We start from the raw sequence: 14281 nt of genomic DNA, 5'->3' as shown, positions 1-14281 counted from the left end.
AGGCAAACAGTGCTCACATACAGCATCCTCCTTGTGTAAACACGGCGATACAGTCATATTCGCTATGGCACACTTAAAAAAGCACAATTCTCTCAATGCTAGTGACTAGTAAACCAGATCACTGTAGTAACTTGGACAAGTTGTGATAAATTCCTACCATGACTTTGGCTGTTCAAGCGAACTTAAATGTTTTCGTCGTAGAGAGCCAAATAAGAAATTATTTTGGGAATGAATTAAAGAAACACCCAAAACAAACCTCTTACATGGCACTAGATGGAAATCCCTGATTTGATCCTGTTTGTGAGACTATTGCTTAAAATGTTTGCATGGTCTCTCACAACACAGAAAAGTCTATGATCGACCCTATGAATTACAGATAATGAATATCAGGGCAAGCCATGCCAATATATTAAGTACATGATAGTTCTATATACTCTCTCTCTCTTTAGTTCTAATTCTATATATTTCTATATACTCTGCTTTCACATTTAATGAGAACTGAAACCAAAAACAACTACATAACATCAAATGTTCTGCACAAAGCAGCCTCTATTCTGAGTAGCAAGCCGCATTTGCCAACTTAAAGGGATAGTTCATGCAAAAGTGAACATTTACTCACCCTCATTTCGTTTTTTCTTCCTTCCATGCAACACAAAATTTCCTGATGAGCTTAATATGTGCATATTTAAATCACACAGTAGAATATAGCACATAAGTCATATGGACTTTAAATTTTTCACTTACATGGAAAAGCAGCATGAACAATCTGACTAACATCTCGTTTTGTGGTCTACAGAAGAAACAATATGAGGGTGACTAAATATTAATAATGTCAGAATTTCATTTTTGGGTGAACTATACCTATAAGCAGTTATGCGAGTTTTATTTGGTGTTTCTGTATCAGTCATCCGAACATCCGTATGTCAGCAGTGTAGCAGCATGCAGTTCAGTGGTATGAGTTTTAATTTCAGTACATGACTATGTAATGTATAAAAGATTTATAAAAAGCTTAGCATTTAGACTGAGAACGTAAAACACATCGGTCAAAGACCTCAAGGTGTAATTCACTGATTTAGGTAGTTTCAATGTTGTTGCAGGTGGTTTATGACTACAAAGTAATGTCAGAAATAGAAAGTGTTGGAATTTCCACCACTTCTAAAGCAGAAGCGTCAAATCTACCACTATATCCTCCAGTGCTACCAAACTTAATTAACAAGAAATTAAATTCCTATGTTGATGTAAAAACAATATCTTTAGCTCTGCATTAAATATGAACGAAATACCATTGATCACTAAATTTATCCTGAAATTGTACAAATTATCTCTATACAGTAATTGGTATTAGCCATTTTTTATTTGTTTTTGTTTTTTTAAACACACAGCCTAGGCAGGACCTACCAATGCACTAAAAAGACCTCATAATTTGAAATGTTGTGCTTGAGGTCACAATTCTTTCTAGACCTACACATAAAGCTGTGTGCTCATGGCAATTCAACTTCTGATACACACTCACTAAATTTTGTTATTCTAATAGGTCTAGGTCTATTGCTCCAATAGCGTACCTAAAGGCATTTATCTAGATTTAGTGATAGTTCACCCAAAAAAATTGTCATTTACTCACCCTCATGTTGTTCCAAACTTGTATGAGTTTCTTTCTTCTGTTGAACACAAAAGAAGATATTTTAAAGAATGTTGGGAACCAGACAGTTAATGGCACCCATTGACTTCCATAGTTTTTTTTCCCCTACTATGGAAGTCAATGGGTGCCATCGACTGTCTGGTTCCCAACATTCTTTAAAATATATTTTGTGTTCAATAGAAGAAAGAAACTCATACAGATTTGGAACCACTTGAGGGTGAGTAAGTAGACAAAATGTTCATTTTTGGGTGAACTACCCCTTTAAGCCTACTGAATTGAGTGACGTGATTTCTAGACGATAAAAAACACGAGTAAAACAAAACAAAAAAAAGTCTGTAACGTCTAGAAAACCAAATGTCGTCTTCAAGTAAGGGCACCAGACCAAACAGGTAAGGTGTATGTGAGCAAGATTGTACTATCAGAACAGAAAAATAGGGAGTCTTGCATTTGAGAAATGCACATTTCAGCATACAAATCTTCCTAGAAAACCCGTAATTGTGTCTGATCTTTATCCCCAGCACCAATCTCATGATAAACACACTGAAATATTGTCATAAAAACATGCAGACGCATATAATTAACTTGTCTTCATCAAACATAAGCCTGAAGTCACTTGATAACGCAACATCAGCTGAATGGTAAAAAGAACTTCCAGTGAAACCTGAGGATGTTTTGGATCCACCGAGTTCTTCCAAGCACCTCACGGAGGCTGTGAGTTTTCATACCTGTTCTCCAGCAGTCCCTTGCTCTCCTGGTGAAACCAGCAACAAAACAGCTATTCCTTTTCAAATGGCTGGAGAGAAGGAATGGATGAAATGCAGGATGGAGGTATGGATGGATCAGGAGCAGATGGATCCAGGTGTGGAGGTCAAGGTGCAGACAGGTGTGGGAAAACCATAGAAGACTGGGTCAGTCATGGGGAATATGAGGAGGAGGAATAGAACGACCCCCAGCACGTAGAAAGAGAGAATCGTGAGGCGGTACGGGTGGTCGAGGGCCGTGCTCAGAGCTGGAAAACCCATGTAGTTGCAGAAGGAATGGCACAGCACGGGACCCACCAAATGACCTAGAGACACACCAATAGGTAAGAGGTATTAATTTGTAGGCTGTTACAATTTGTTTGTTACAAATATAGTTATATCAGAACTACAATAAATATTCATTACAATTACCAGGTCACAAAAAATAAGAAATTATATTACACAAAGTAAACAAATCCTATATTTGTTGCATTATGATAATTAAACCATTTCTTCCCTAATTATTATTACAGTCTGTAATACAAACTAACAAAGTTATTCTTACTAATTGTAATTCTCAATTTACAGCAAGAATCATAATGTGTGGGCATCATGTCATGTAAGAATCATCATATCATGATGTATTATCAAATACAAATTAAAACATTCTTGAGAGTGATTTTTTAGCATTATGGAAGTTAATAACTTTTTTTATGTCATACTTTTAATTCTTATGTGAAGTATACAGTCGTGCTCAAAATTATTCATACCCTTGGTAAATATGACCAAAGAAGGCTGTGAAAATAAATCTGCATTGTTAATGCTTTTGATCTTTTATTTAAAAAATCTACAAAAATCCAACCTTTCATTGGATAATAATAATTTTAAATGGGGGAAAAAATCTCATTATGAGAGAAATGTTTTTCTCTAATACACACTGCCCACAATTAATCATACCCTTTTATTCAATACTTTTTGCAACCTCCTTTTCCCAAGATAACAGCTCTGAGTCTTCTTCTATAATGCATGATGAGTTTGGAGAACACCTGACAAGAGACCATTCCTTCATACAGAATCTCTCCAGATCCTTCAGATTCCAGCTCCATGTTGGTGCTTCTTCTCTTCAGTTCACTTCACTCATTTTAGGGTTCAGGTCAGGGGACTGGGATGGCCATGGCAGAAGCTTGGTTTTGTGTTCAGTGATACATTTTTGTGTTGGTTCTGATGTTTGTTTTGGATCACTGTCCTGATGGAAGATCCAACCACAGCCCATTATAAGACTTCTAACAGGGACAGTCAGATTTTGATTTTTTTATCTGTTGGTATTTGATAGAATCCACGATGCCATGTATCTTAACAAGATGTCCAGGACCTCCAGCAGAAAAATAAGCCCACAACATTAAAGTTCCAGCAGTACAGGTGCTGGTCATATAATTAGAATATCATCAAAAAGTTGATTTATTTCACTAATTCCATTCAAAGAGTGAAACTTGTATATTATATTCATTCATTACACACAGACTGATATATTTCAAATGTTTATTTCTTTTAATTTTGATGATTATAACTGACAACTAAGGAAAATCCCAAATTCAGTATCTCAGAAAATTAGAATATTGTGAAAAGGTTCATTATTGAAGACACCTGGTGCCACGCTCTAATCAGCTAATTAACTCAAAACACCTGCAAAGGCCTTTAAATTGTCTCTCAGTCTAGTTCTGTAGGTTACACAATCATGGGGAAGACTGCTGACTTGACAGTTGTCCAAAAGATGACCATTGAAACCTTGCACAAGGAGCGCAAGACACAAAAGGTCATTGCAAAAGAGGCTGGCTGTTCACAGAGCTCTGTGTCCAAGCACATTAATAGAGAGGTGAAGGGAAGGAAAAGATGTGGTAGAAAAAAAGTGTACAAGCAATAGGGATAACCGCACCCTGGAGAGGATTGTGAAACAAAACCCATTCAAAAATGTGGGGGAGATTCACAAAGAGCGGACTGCAGCTGGAGTCAGTGCTTCAAGAACCACTACGCACAGACGTATGCAAGACATGAGTTTCAGCTGTCGCATTCCTTGTGTCAAGCCACTCTTGAACAACATACAGCGTCAGAAGAGTCTCGCCTGGGCTAAAGACAAAAAGGACTGGACTGCTGCTGAGTGGTCCAAAGTTATGTTCTCTGATGAAAGTAAATTTTGCATTTCCTTTGGAAATCAGGGTCCCAGAGTCTGGAGGAAGAGAGGAGAGGCACACAATCCACGTTGCTTGAGGTCCAGTGTAAAGTTTCCACAGTCAGTGATGGTTTGGGGTGCCATGCCATCTGCTGGTGTTGGTCCACTGTGTTTTCTGAGGTCCAAGGTCAACGCAGCCGTATACCAGGAAGTTTTAGAGCACTTCATGCTTCCTGCTGCTGACCAACTTTAAGGAGATGCAGATTTCATTTTCCAACAGGACTTGGCACCTGCACAGTGCCAAAGCTACCAGTACCTGGTTTAAGGACCATGGTATCCCTGTTCTTAATTGGCCAGCAAACTCACCTGACCTTAACCCCATAGAAAATCTATGGGGTATTGTGAAGAGGAAGATGCGATATGCCAGATATACAATGCAGAAGAGCTGAAGGCCACTATCAGAGCAACCTGGGCTCTCATAACACCTGAGCAGTGCCACAGACTGATCGACTCCATGCCACGCCGCATTGCTGCAGTAATTCAGGCAAAAGGAGCCCCAACTAAGTATTGAGTGCTGTACATGCTCATACTTTTCATGTTCATACTTTTCAGTTGTCCAAGATTTCTAAAAATCCTTTCTTTGTATTGGTCTTAAGTAATATTCTAATTTTCTGAGATATTGAATTTGGGATTTTCCTTAGTTGTCAGTTATAATCATCAAAATTAAAAGAAATAAACATTTGAAATACATCAGTCTGTGTGTAATGAATGAATATAATATACAAGTTTCACTTTTTGAATGGAATTAGTGAAATAAATCAACTTTTTGATGATATTCTAATTATATGACCAGCACCTGTATATTTCATTGTACACATGGGGTACTTTTTACCCCTGTGTGCACCAAACCCATCTTAAGTGTTTGCTGCTAAAAACTAGCTAATTTTTTGTTTCATCTGACCATATATAAAAGATCAAAAGTATTAACGATGCAGATTTATTTTCAAAGCCTTCTTTGTTCATATTTACCAAGGGTATGCATAATTTTGAGCACGACTATGTGAAGTATAAGCATCAGTAGTATTAAAGATAAATCAAAGATGCACCTGTCCTGATGAATATAAAGGCTGTATAAGCTCCAAATACTGCAGTGTAGGAGAACTGGAACACTGAAAAGGACACACAAACAAACACAGACGTGAGTAATTATGTCTCGCAGGCAGTACTACTCGCACTGAGGATGACGGTAAACTAATGACTCGGTTACCTGCAGAGAGGAAAATCCCTGAGACAGTGCCTTGTCTGAACCGCAGGAGTTCAATTACATGGTGAAAATGAGCTGCAGTCACACACGAAGAGAGAGAAACAGACAGACGGAGGAAGAAAACAAGGTTACTATTATAATAATAGTCTACAAAGCAATGCAAATGAAACAGTTCTCATTTTTCTTGAGCAAGTCACTCAAACATATTAATACAAGGGTGATTCTTACTGTAATAAATGAGACTTGAGTGGGTTGATTTTCCACTATTTCCTAGAACCGTATGGAATGCTCAGGGTTCTAATTACCAGGTATCGAGTACCAAGTCTCTACAATAATTTCCCTGGAGACTATCTTAACATGTTTTTTTTTTTTTTTTTTTTTTTTTTTTTTTCAAATCTACTTTTAGTATTTGCTTTTATTGCAGCAAACTTTATTACATTAAAATTGGCATGAAATGAAAATTCACACAGTCTAAACTACCAGTCAACAGTTTGGAATAATCAAGATTTAATGTTTTTGAAAGAAGTCTTTTATTCTATTTTACTAAAATTTAAAGGTCCCGTTTTTCGTGGTTTTTTGAAGCTTTGATTGTGTTTATAGTGTGCAATATAACATGTGTTCATGTTTCGCGTGTAAAAAAACACAGTATTTTTCACATAATTTACTTATCTGTATACCGCTGTTTCCACTGTCATAAAAACGGGCTGATGACTTCCTTGTTCTATGAAGTCCCTCCTTCAGAAATACGTAACGAGTTCTGATTGTGCCAGCGGTTCCTGTGTTGTGATTCGACAGCAGCTTAGCGAACCTTGCCCGGAAAGGTCACGCCTCTTACCATAACGTGGAGATGCATGCGCTCACTGTTATTGTAAACATGTCTTTAATTTTACCCTATCAATTTGAGCCGGAATCAGACCCGGTGATTGGACTGCGGGATGAAAATAACAGCGTTTCGACGACATGGCGACAAACACACTCTACAAACGCAACTCTTGCTCTTCTCCGTGGGAGCGCAACAAGACCACTCCCCCTTTTTTGTGTAGTCCTGTGTGCGGAGGTTAGTCAAAAAACTGTTTTAGTAGGCTAATGTCATTAAAGAAGGAAGTAGAGGGATGTAGTCCAAACTGGCCGTTCGATGTAGGCGACTTCTGTTAAATAAAATATTTTGCTTGGCATTGAACTTTGAGCTTTAAAATTTTACAGATTTTATTTATACTCTAACAACAACATTACACACTAACTAAAGTTTGAAACATGGGATCACGAAGAACGGGACCTTTAAAATAACTTTTTAATTTGAATGTATTTTAAAATGCAATTCATTCATTTGATGGTAAAGCTAAATTTTCAGCAGCCATTACCCCTGAATGATTTCTGAAGGATCATGTGACACTGAAGTCTGAAATAATGGCTGCTGAAAATTGTTTAAATGATCAATTAATCGATTAATCGTTAACCTTAAACTCTTAAATCCGAAGCGGGGGCACTACTTAACCACTCTTTTTAAAGCTTTACAGGAAAATGTGATCTGTAAAATCATTGTATTTAACAGGTAGACTTGAGACCTTTTCAACGATATATGACAACTAGCAGAATACAAGAAGCATATTTGTTTCACTTAGAGACCAAACTATACCAAGTATTTATATGAAAAAGAAACATGTAAACAAAATATGGCCGATTTTCCGCATGATTGGTAACCGGCTGTTCAGCCTCAGATCTTTTCATCTTTCATTGTTTTTTTTGTTTTTTTATGAAAATAAAATTTTGCATTGAATAAAAGTATATTTTTGTTTGTATATGCTGTCAACTATAGTTCTTTGAAAAAAAATCTGTATCGGCAGGTCACACAAAAAAACAATTCTGGAAATCGGAATCAGCCAAGAAAATTGCAATCGGTGCATCTCTAGTGGGTATGGACGATGTGTAGAGACCAATCGGACACTGTTTTACAGCTGGAGCACACTTGGATCGGTTTGATCGCTTAGATTGACAGGTCTTGATTTACTGTACGCCATAGAATAGGAGCACACAGCTGAAACAGTGCAGGAATATTATCACTCTTCAACCAGGATATTACTACTTGTTTATTCTATGCATTCTATGTCCTTATGTTAAGTAAAATCACTTGTTTGGAGGGTTTTTTGGACCCTTGGTTAATTATGTTTTGAAATAAATGGCTAGCCCTCCTAATCCATTGCCAGGCTTGAAGACATGAATACATTTACCCCAGGTTTAACAGACAACGCTTAAGCTAGTCCCAGACTAAAATGCAGGTTTGAGCAGTTTTAACTGAAAGCAACTTGCACTGACATATCTTAAAATATGTCAGTGTTATTGATTTGTTTCAAGGTGCACACCAATAATGTTTTTTCTAAGAAAAGTTTATAAAAACTACTTAAATGCCCTTATTAGCCATTTTCACACTTCCGGATTTTTGGCTTCCGGAATAGCCCACGCCAGATAAAAGGTTTTATGGTAACAGTGATAGTTAGCCAAACTTAAGAACTAGTTCTGGAATCAAAGTCTTTTTACAAATTAAATGTCATGAAAATGTTTGAACGGTCTTGGTGATATATTGGTGAGACTACAGAGCTCTCATTAAGAGCTAAATTTAAGAACTAATTTGAAGTGATGATGGTTAAATTGGTTATATTATTCGTGTCTGTTTGGTGCGGATGTGCATTATCGCACTCCATGTGCTGTAAACACAGTGACTGCGTCTCAATGTGCATACTATTCATCCTAAATAGTATGTGACATTAGTAATATGCTGGGGAAATGATGGTTGGCAGCTCCCTTATCACGCAGACCTGATCCTCTGATTCATGAGAAGCAGGATCGCTCACACCCTGGATGTTTCTGGATATAAACACTTAAACTGTCATCTCTCAATGATATTTCATCTCATTCACTCATATTTTCCTGTCTTCATCATCTTAAAGTCTGTAATATGCACAGTATTACAAACCCATTAGTAGGACTGTCGCTGTTGCAACATGCAAAGACTGATAGTTGTATACAGTGTGGTGTTGGAAATTAATTATGTCTTAGTTTAATCATTTTAAATCAGTTACGATTATAACATATGCTTGAATGCGGGATGTAATGCCATGAGATTACATGCTATATATTTTTAAAACGTATTAAACTCACTACAATATTATGTATCTCTCACAACTTTATATCCCACACTGAAGCATATATTGGGAGTTTAGTTTTTTTTTAATGAACACATTTTATAAATAATGTTCGTCGTATGGTAATACGAGCAGGGGAATTGCTGAATGAGTAGCTGCGTTGCCAATACTGTATGACAGCTGGTGAAATAAAACCGCCTGCCAGCGGTCTGAGTGGCTGTATAATTACAAACAAGTAGAAAATAATTTCTTTGTAAATTATACAACAGCAACTTGGAAAACTGACAAAACAGAAAAGGTAAGCGATATTTGAGGAAAGAGCATATAAATCTAATAGCCGCAGACCCATAGTGGAACTAACCTTACCCCGCGTCACCGGATTTCCGTGAAGGCCTAATCCTAGCTTAATCTAAGCCCTGTCTGTGAAACCGGGCCTTAGAATATGTAACTATGTTGCGCTCACGTCATTTTTCCTCGTGTATCTGCAGCACATATTTTGTGCACTTGCCGCACACAACTCAAAATTGACCATCAATAAGTTTTATAGATGAAATTATTATTAAAAATTAATCAATCATCAAGTATTCGTTAGCATCCCTAGTCACCACTCACCAACACCAAAGAAGAGTGGGCATGTGAAGATTGCCGCGGAGGGTCCAGCACAGGGTACCAGCATGGGAAGCATGCATGCCCGAAAAACCAGCTCCTCTGTCAATGGCGCCACAACCTGGTTCCTCAGCCAGCGCATATCACTCAGACACAGCGTCCAGAAGCAAGGGTCTGCAAAAACATAACAGATCATTCACATTTATAACAACAACCACACTAAAGCCTTTCTGATTCTTTTACAGCAACAAAGATCAATCTAGTTTATTGATAGTTGACCACCTATTACACTTCGCCAAAAGAGATATGTGAATTTAAGGACACAGATTCAACTCCCCAGAAGATTTGGCTGACAGTTATCATTTACAATAGTCTAGCATCATGACAGCTCACTAACAGATTATTAAAATAGGGAAAAAATAGCTTTATAAATAGAGAGATTCACAGGGAAATTACTGGAAGAGGAAAAGGCTGCTTACCGACTACAACTTTCATCCCATCCATGAACCCCCAGGGGCAATCCATGGCTAGCTGGATCAGAGGGCCCAGAAACAGCACCTAACAGAGAGGAAGGTAATAAAAGGATCAAATACAACACAAAAAATCCAATGTAAACACTCTTCTGCAATTTGAAGATTAGTCAAAATCTTCAATTTGCATAACACTTTGCTTTAGGCTTAAGGAAAACCAAACCATTGTTTTCCATTGTCTAAAAAGAACACCAAGTACAGACTTTGTCATTTATTTACCATGGTCAGTAGGAGCGGTAGAATGATAGCAGGAATGAGCCCCTCCAACCGGATCCCCATAAGGGCCAGCAATGAGGGACCAGGCTATAGGAGAAATCAAACACATCTGATGTTTCACCATCAAATAAGATTAAACACAATGCCAAAAACATAATGCTTAACAACACAACGATTAAAAAAAAAAAAAAAAAGGTTTATTTTATTATAATTATAAACAGGATTGTATGATGCAACAAGATCTAGAACCACATATCAAATAATAAAGAAACTTAATCTCAGAAATTTACAATATTAATGATTTTACTCATCTGATGAATTTGGTTAGTCTTTCAACCCTTTAAAACCATTCTCTTTACAACATCCCTTAAAACCAAACACTTTTTAACATATAGTTTAACATTTTTAGTTAGTTAGTTTTAGTTAGTTTTAACACAAAGTCCCCATACACTGAAACATTTAAAGTCTGCATGAAACAGAAATCTTTTCTTCCCCACTGAGATGTATAACAAGAAAAAAAGAGGGGCAGATCTTGATTTTATTATTTGTCCATGGGGAATTGATTGGATTGTTGTGGTTTGCTATTGCTGAGATGTCAGGTGTGACATGAGTGACAGGTTGTTCCACCCTCGCATCAGTAAACAGGATGTAGTTGCAAGCGAGAGGGGAAGTTATTTTGATTAAAGATTAGGAAGGCACATTAATTTTAATAAAATAATGATGTGTACGGATAAATTATTTATAATAATTACAATTGTCCATTTTGATTTCATGGTGACTAAGAGAACACAGTCAACACATACAGCAACTGTAAAGATTAAACATGTGTTGCAGTAAACTAACCTGGATGCCAGTGAAATCTTTCCATGCCCACACAAACACTGGAGACAGAGCGGACACAATCAGGACACTAGTGAAGCGCCTCTTTATCACTGCAGGATGATCCCTGTTGGTACAACCAACCATACAAACAAACAAACAGTGTTGTTTAAATGCATTCCACAGTAATATGTTTGCCTCATCTTACCATCTGTTTATGTCACATGAGACAAGACAAATATAAACAGAGAAAAACAATCAGACTGGCTTCACATATGGCTCTGCTACAACAAATTATCCACCGAATAAATAATATATAACTACATCAAGAGTATTTTATATATATATATATGGAGAGAGAGAGAGAGAGAGAGAGAGAGAGAATGACAATGTATATATATAGCGATATATAGCAAAATAGTTTCGAACGTTCCAATCGTCAAGTATTTTTAACATGTTTTCGACTCAAACTGAACATTCGATTCAAACTATATTTTTAATCATACTTTTGAAACAACATATTTTTTAAACATTCGATTCACACTATATTTTTGAGCATTCGATTTAAATAATATGATTTAAGCGTCGAATCGAACGTTATGATTGTCAAAAATGCTGTCTATGTAGGGAACTCAGTAGGTTTTGTGACACAGCCAAAGTCCACGAGCTGTACCTTGGTAAATCGCTTTTCCAAACGTATAAACTTCCAACATAGGAGCACGCAAGTAGTAGACAGGAGAGAATTGACACCCAGCAAAGTCCATCAGGAACAGACGCCACATTAGCATGGAGTTGATCTGAATGAAAATCTGTCGTCAAATCATCGTCGTCTTTCATGGCGAGACCGACAGGGGCTGAAAACCACTAGACGCGCTGAAAAACTGCAGGTTTGGGTGACACATTAAACACTACACACGTGATTTTGTTTTTATCCTAGATAAATGTGTGTATGTGTGTATGTGTGTGTCTCCACAATGGAGGTACTCTGGAAAGAAGCTGAGAGGAGACTGTTTTGGCGCCACAGAATGACGCCATCAACGCGAGACGGTCCTGCTGGCCCATATTTCCATTCACAACTCATGACAGGTGATGATGATGATACACTGTATGTTGAATGGGGAGAAGGGAAACGACGGACAGTTTATAAAACACATAACGGCCCACTGGGATGCTGCAATTACAATATGGCTGCAACCTAATAAGTTTTAAATAAATAAATATTTGACCGCAGTTGACATAGTAATAAATAACTAGCACGCTGGACAAAAATATGGTATGCCAAAATAGATACGCGCAATGTAAATGCAGAGATTAATAGAACAATATTCGTAACAATAGGGGAGAGCGGGGTAAGTTGTCACACTCTTCATAACTTCAACAGTAGATGTTCTATCTCAAAAATCAAATAGCCACTTTTTGTGACTTCTTCTTGTATAGTCAACTTGTTCACATGTGGTCAAGATCGCTCTAATCTGAGGTTAGCACAATTTTCTTATTTTTTGTCTTAAAAAGTAAAAAAAAAAAAAAAAAGCACTTTAAAGTTTATGCAATACAACTTTGTTAGGTATGAATGTTTAAAAAAAATATTATTTTGCACAACATAGAGGAGACAATAACGTGGCTTTTGATACTTTAGCTGACGTGCTATGTTGAGCTCACCTTGAGATTTAGCCAACATTAGCACACATGTCAGTTTGGGGCAAGTTGTCTCAATGACTTTGAGGCAAGTCGTCACATGTGACAACTTGCCCCAGTACAAATAAACACATAGAACATGCTCAAAAAAGAGGTTCAACATGTTAAGTCAGTTATGTTCAGAGGTTAAACATGTTAAGTGAGTTATCTGCAGCATTCCATTCAGTTATCATGGATGTATGTGCAAGCCAGAGAAAGTTTGAGTTTAAAGTTCAAAGTAAAGTGGTTTTGCCACTTAATGTGTTTTGATTGAAATGTGTATTGTTTGGATTAAAATAATTGTTTTGAATTTAAAAATTAAAATCAATAATCACAATGAAGTAGTTGTGTTCTTATTTTTTAGATAATCTAGTGTGACAATTTACCCACCGATGGGGCAAATTGTCACAAGTGCACATTCTCTATTCAACAATCTACAACTCCGTAATGAGATAAGATATGAAAATGTAATGAATACAACATGTGTGCCCAAGACTTCCTTCTTTCATTTGGTATGACATTTATACCATTGTGATGTATGGTGCTCAGTAAATGTTAGACAGTGTGAAAAATGTGACAACTTACCCCGCTCTCCCCTATATATTTTTATAAGTTCCATTCCAATTATTTGTAAAAGTAATGACTTGTAAATAATCTCACAGTGCATTGCTATTCTTGTTATGGTGCAGCCGTTGCTTACACATTACATCTGCACTTTACTAGAGAACCCTCACTAATTTCAGAATCACCCATAGTGGTTTAATTCTTAATTGTCTGTCACACAGTAAAATTAAAATATGAAGTTTTAATAAACGTGAATCTAAAGTTCAGATAAATGTTTAATTGTCCATCTGACTTGTAAACTTAAAATGTGTGACTCTGCAAATCCATTAAAATAATTTACAACAACTGTGAACAACTACTGAATTGTGATTTTTATCTCAATATGTTTATGATGTATGAATCTCCATTTTTTTACAAAGCAAAATAATATAGGCTACAGACAATGATGCATGTGCAACAACAATACCTTGTATATAGTAATGTATAGTACATACTATAGTGTTTCTGGACCATACTATAGTAAATTGTAGTATACTGTATATATTATAGTATTTACAACACTTTGTTAATGAATGCTACAAGAGCATACTGTAGTGTTAACTATAGTGAACTGATAAACTAATAAATACCGTAGTATACTTTAGTTAGCAAACTGTATTGTATTTGTAGTAGCTATAATCTACCCTATAGTAGTAGAAATCTTAGTACAATATTGAGTGAAGTGATTTGTTTACATATTACAACAGCAACTATAGAATTACCACAACAAATTAATTCACTTCACTATAGTATGGTTCAAAAACTCTATATATTTACTATAAATTACTATAGTATTTTTCCATGTTCTAATCCAGTGAATCTCAACCTTTTTTGAGTAATGGACCCCGTAATATTTGGAACCATCTTCAAGGACCCCAGAATA

General features: G+C 36.5%; 1 protein-coding gene across 1 annotated transcript; it reads right to left on the bottom strand.

Moving 5' to 3' along the window:
• Positions 1-1790: 1790 nt before the first annotated feature.
• Positions 1791-12194, bottom strand: rce1a (Ras converting CAAX endopeptidase 1a). The gene is made up of 8 exons (XM_048185693.1): positions 11795-12194; positions 11146-11248; positions 10306-10389; positions 10036-10114; positions 9563-9730; positions 5814-5885; positions 5653-5715; positions 1791-2705 (listed from the first exon to the last, which is right to left on the bottom strand). Exons 1-8 carry the CDS (start codon positions 11956-11958, stop codon positions 2479-2481), a joined length of 960 nt encoding a protein of 319 aa, XP_048041650.1. The 5' UTR covers positions 11959-12194; the 3' UTR covers positions 1791-2478.
• Positions 12195-14281: the final 2087 nt, after the last annotated feature.

This window comes from Megalobrama amblycephala, linkage group LG3, assembly GCF_018812025.1.
Source record: "Megalobrama amblycephala isolate DHTTF-2021 linkage group LG3, ASM1881202v1, whole genome shotgun sequence".
In the NCBI taxonomy this organism is placed as follows: domain Eukaryota; kingdom Metazoa; phylum Chordata; class Actinopteri; order Cypriniformes; family Xenocyprididae; genus Megalobrama; species Megalobrama amblycephala.
This window is presented reverse-complemented; position numbering and strand designations above follow the sequence as displayed.

Excerpts from the sequence above, each read along its gene's own strand:
- rce1a (XM_048185693.1), bottom strand. The coding sequence starts at position 11,958 with ATGAAAGACGACGATGATTTGACGACAGATTTTCATTCAGATCAACTC. Across the intron at positions 10,115-10,305 it reads TACCGCTCCTACTGACCATG|GTGCTGTTTCTGGGCCCTCT; the intron begins GTAAATAAATGA and ends CCTCTCTGTTAG. Across the intron at positions 2,706-5,652 it reads CTTTATATTCATCAGGACAG|GTCATTTGGTGGGTCCCGTG; the intron begins GTGCATCTTTGA and ends GTGTGTCTCTAG.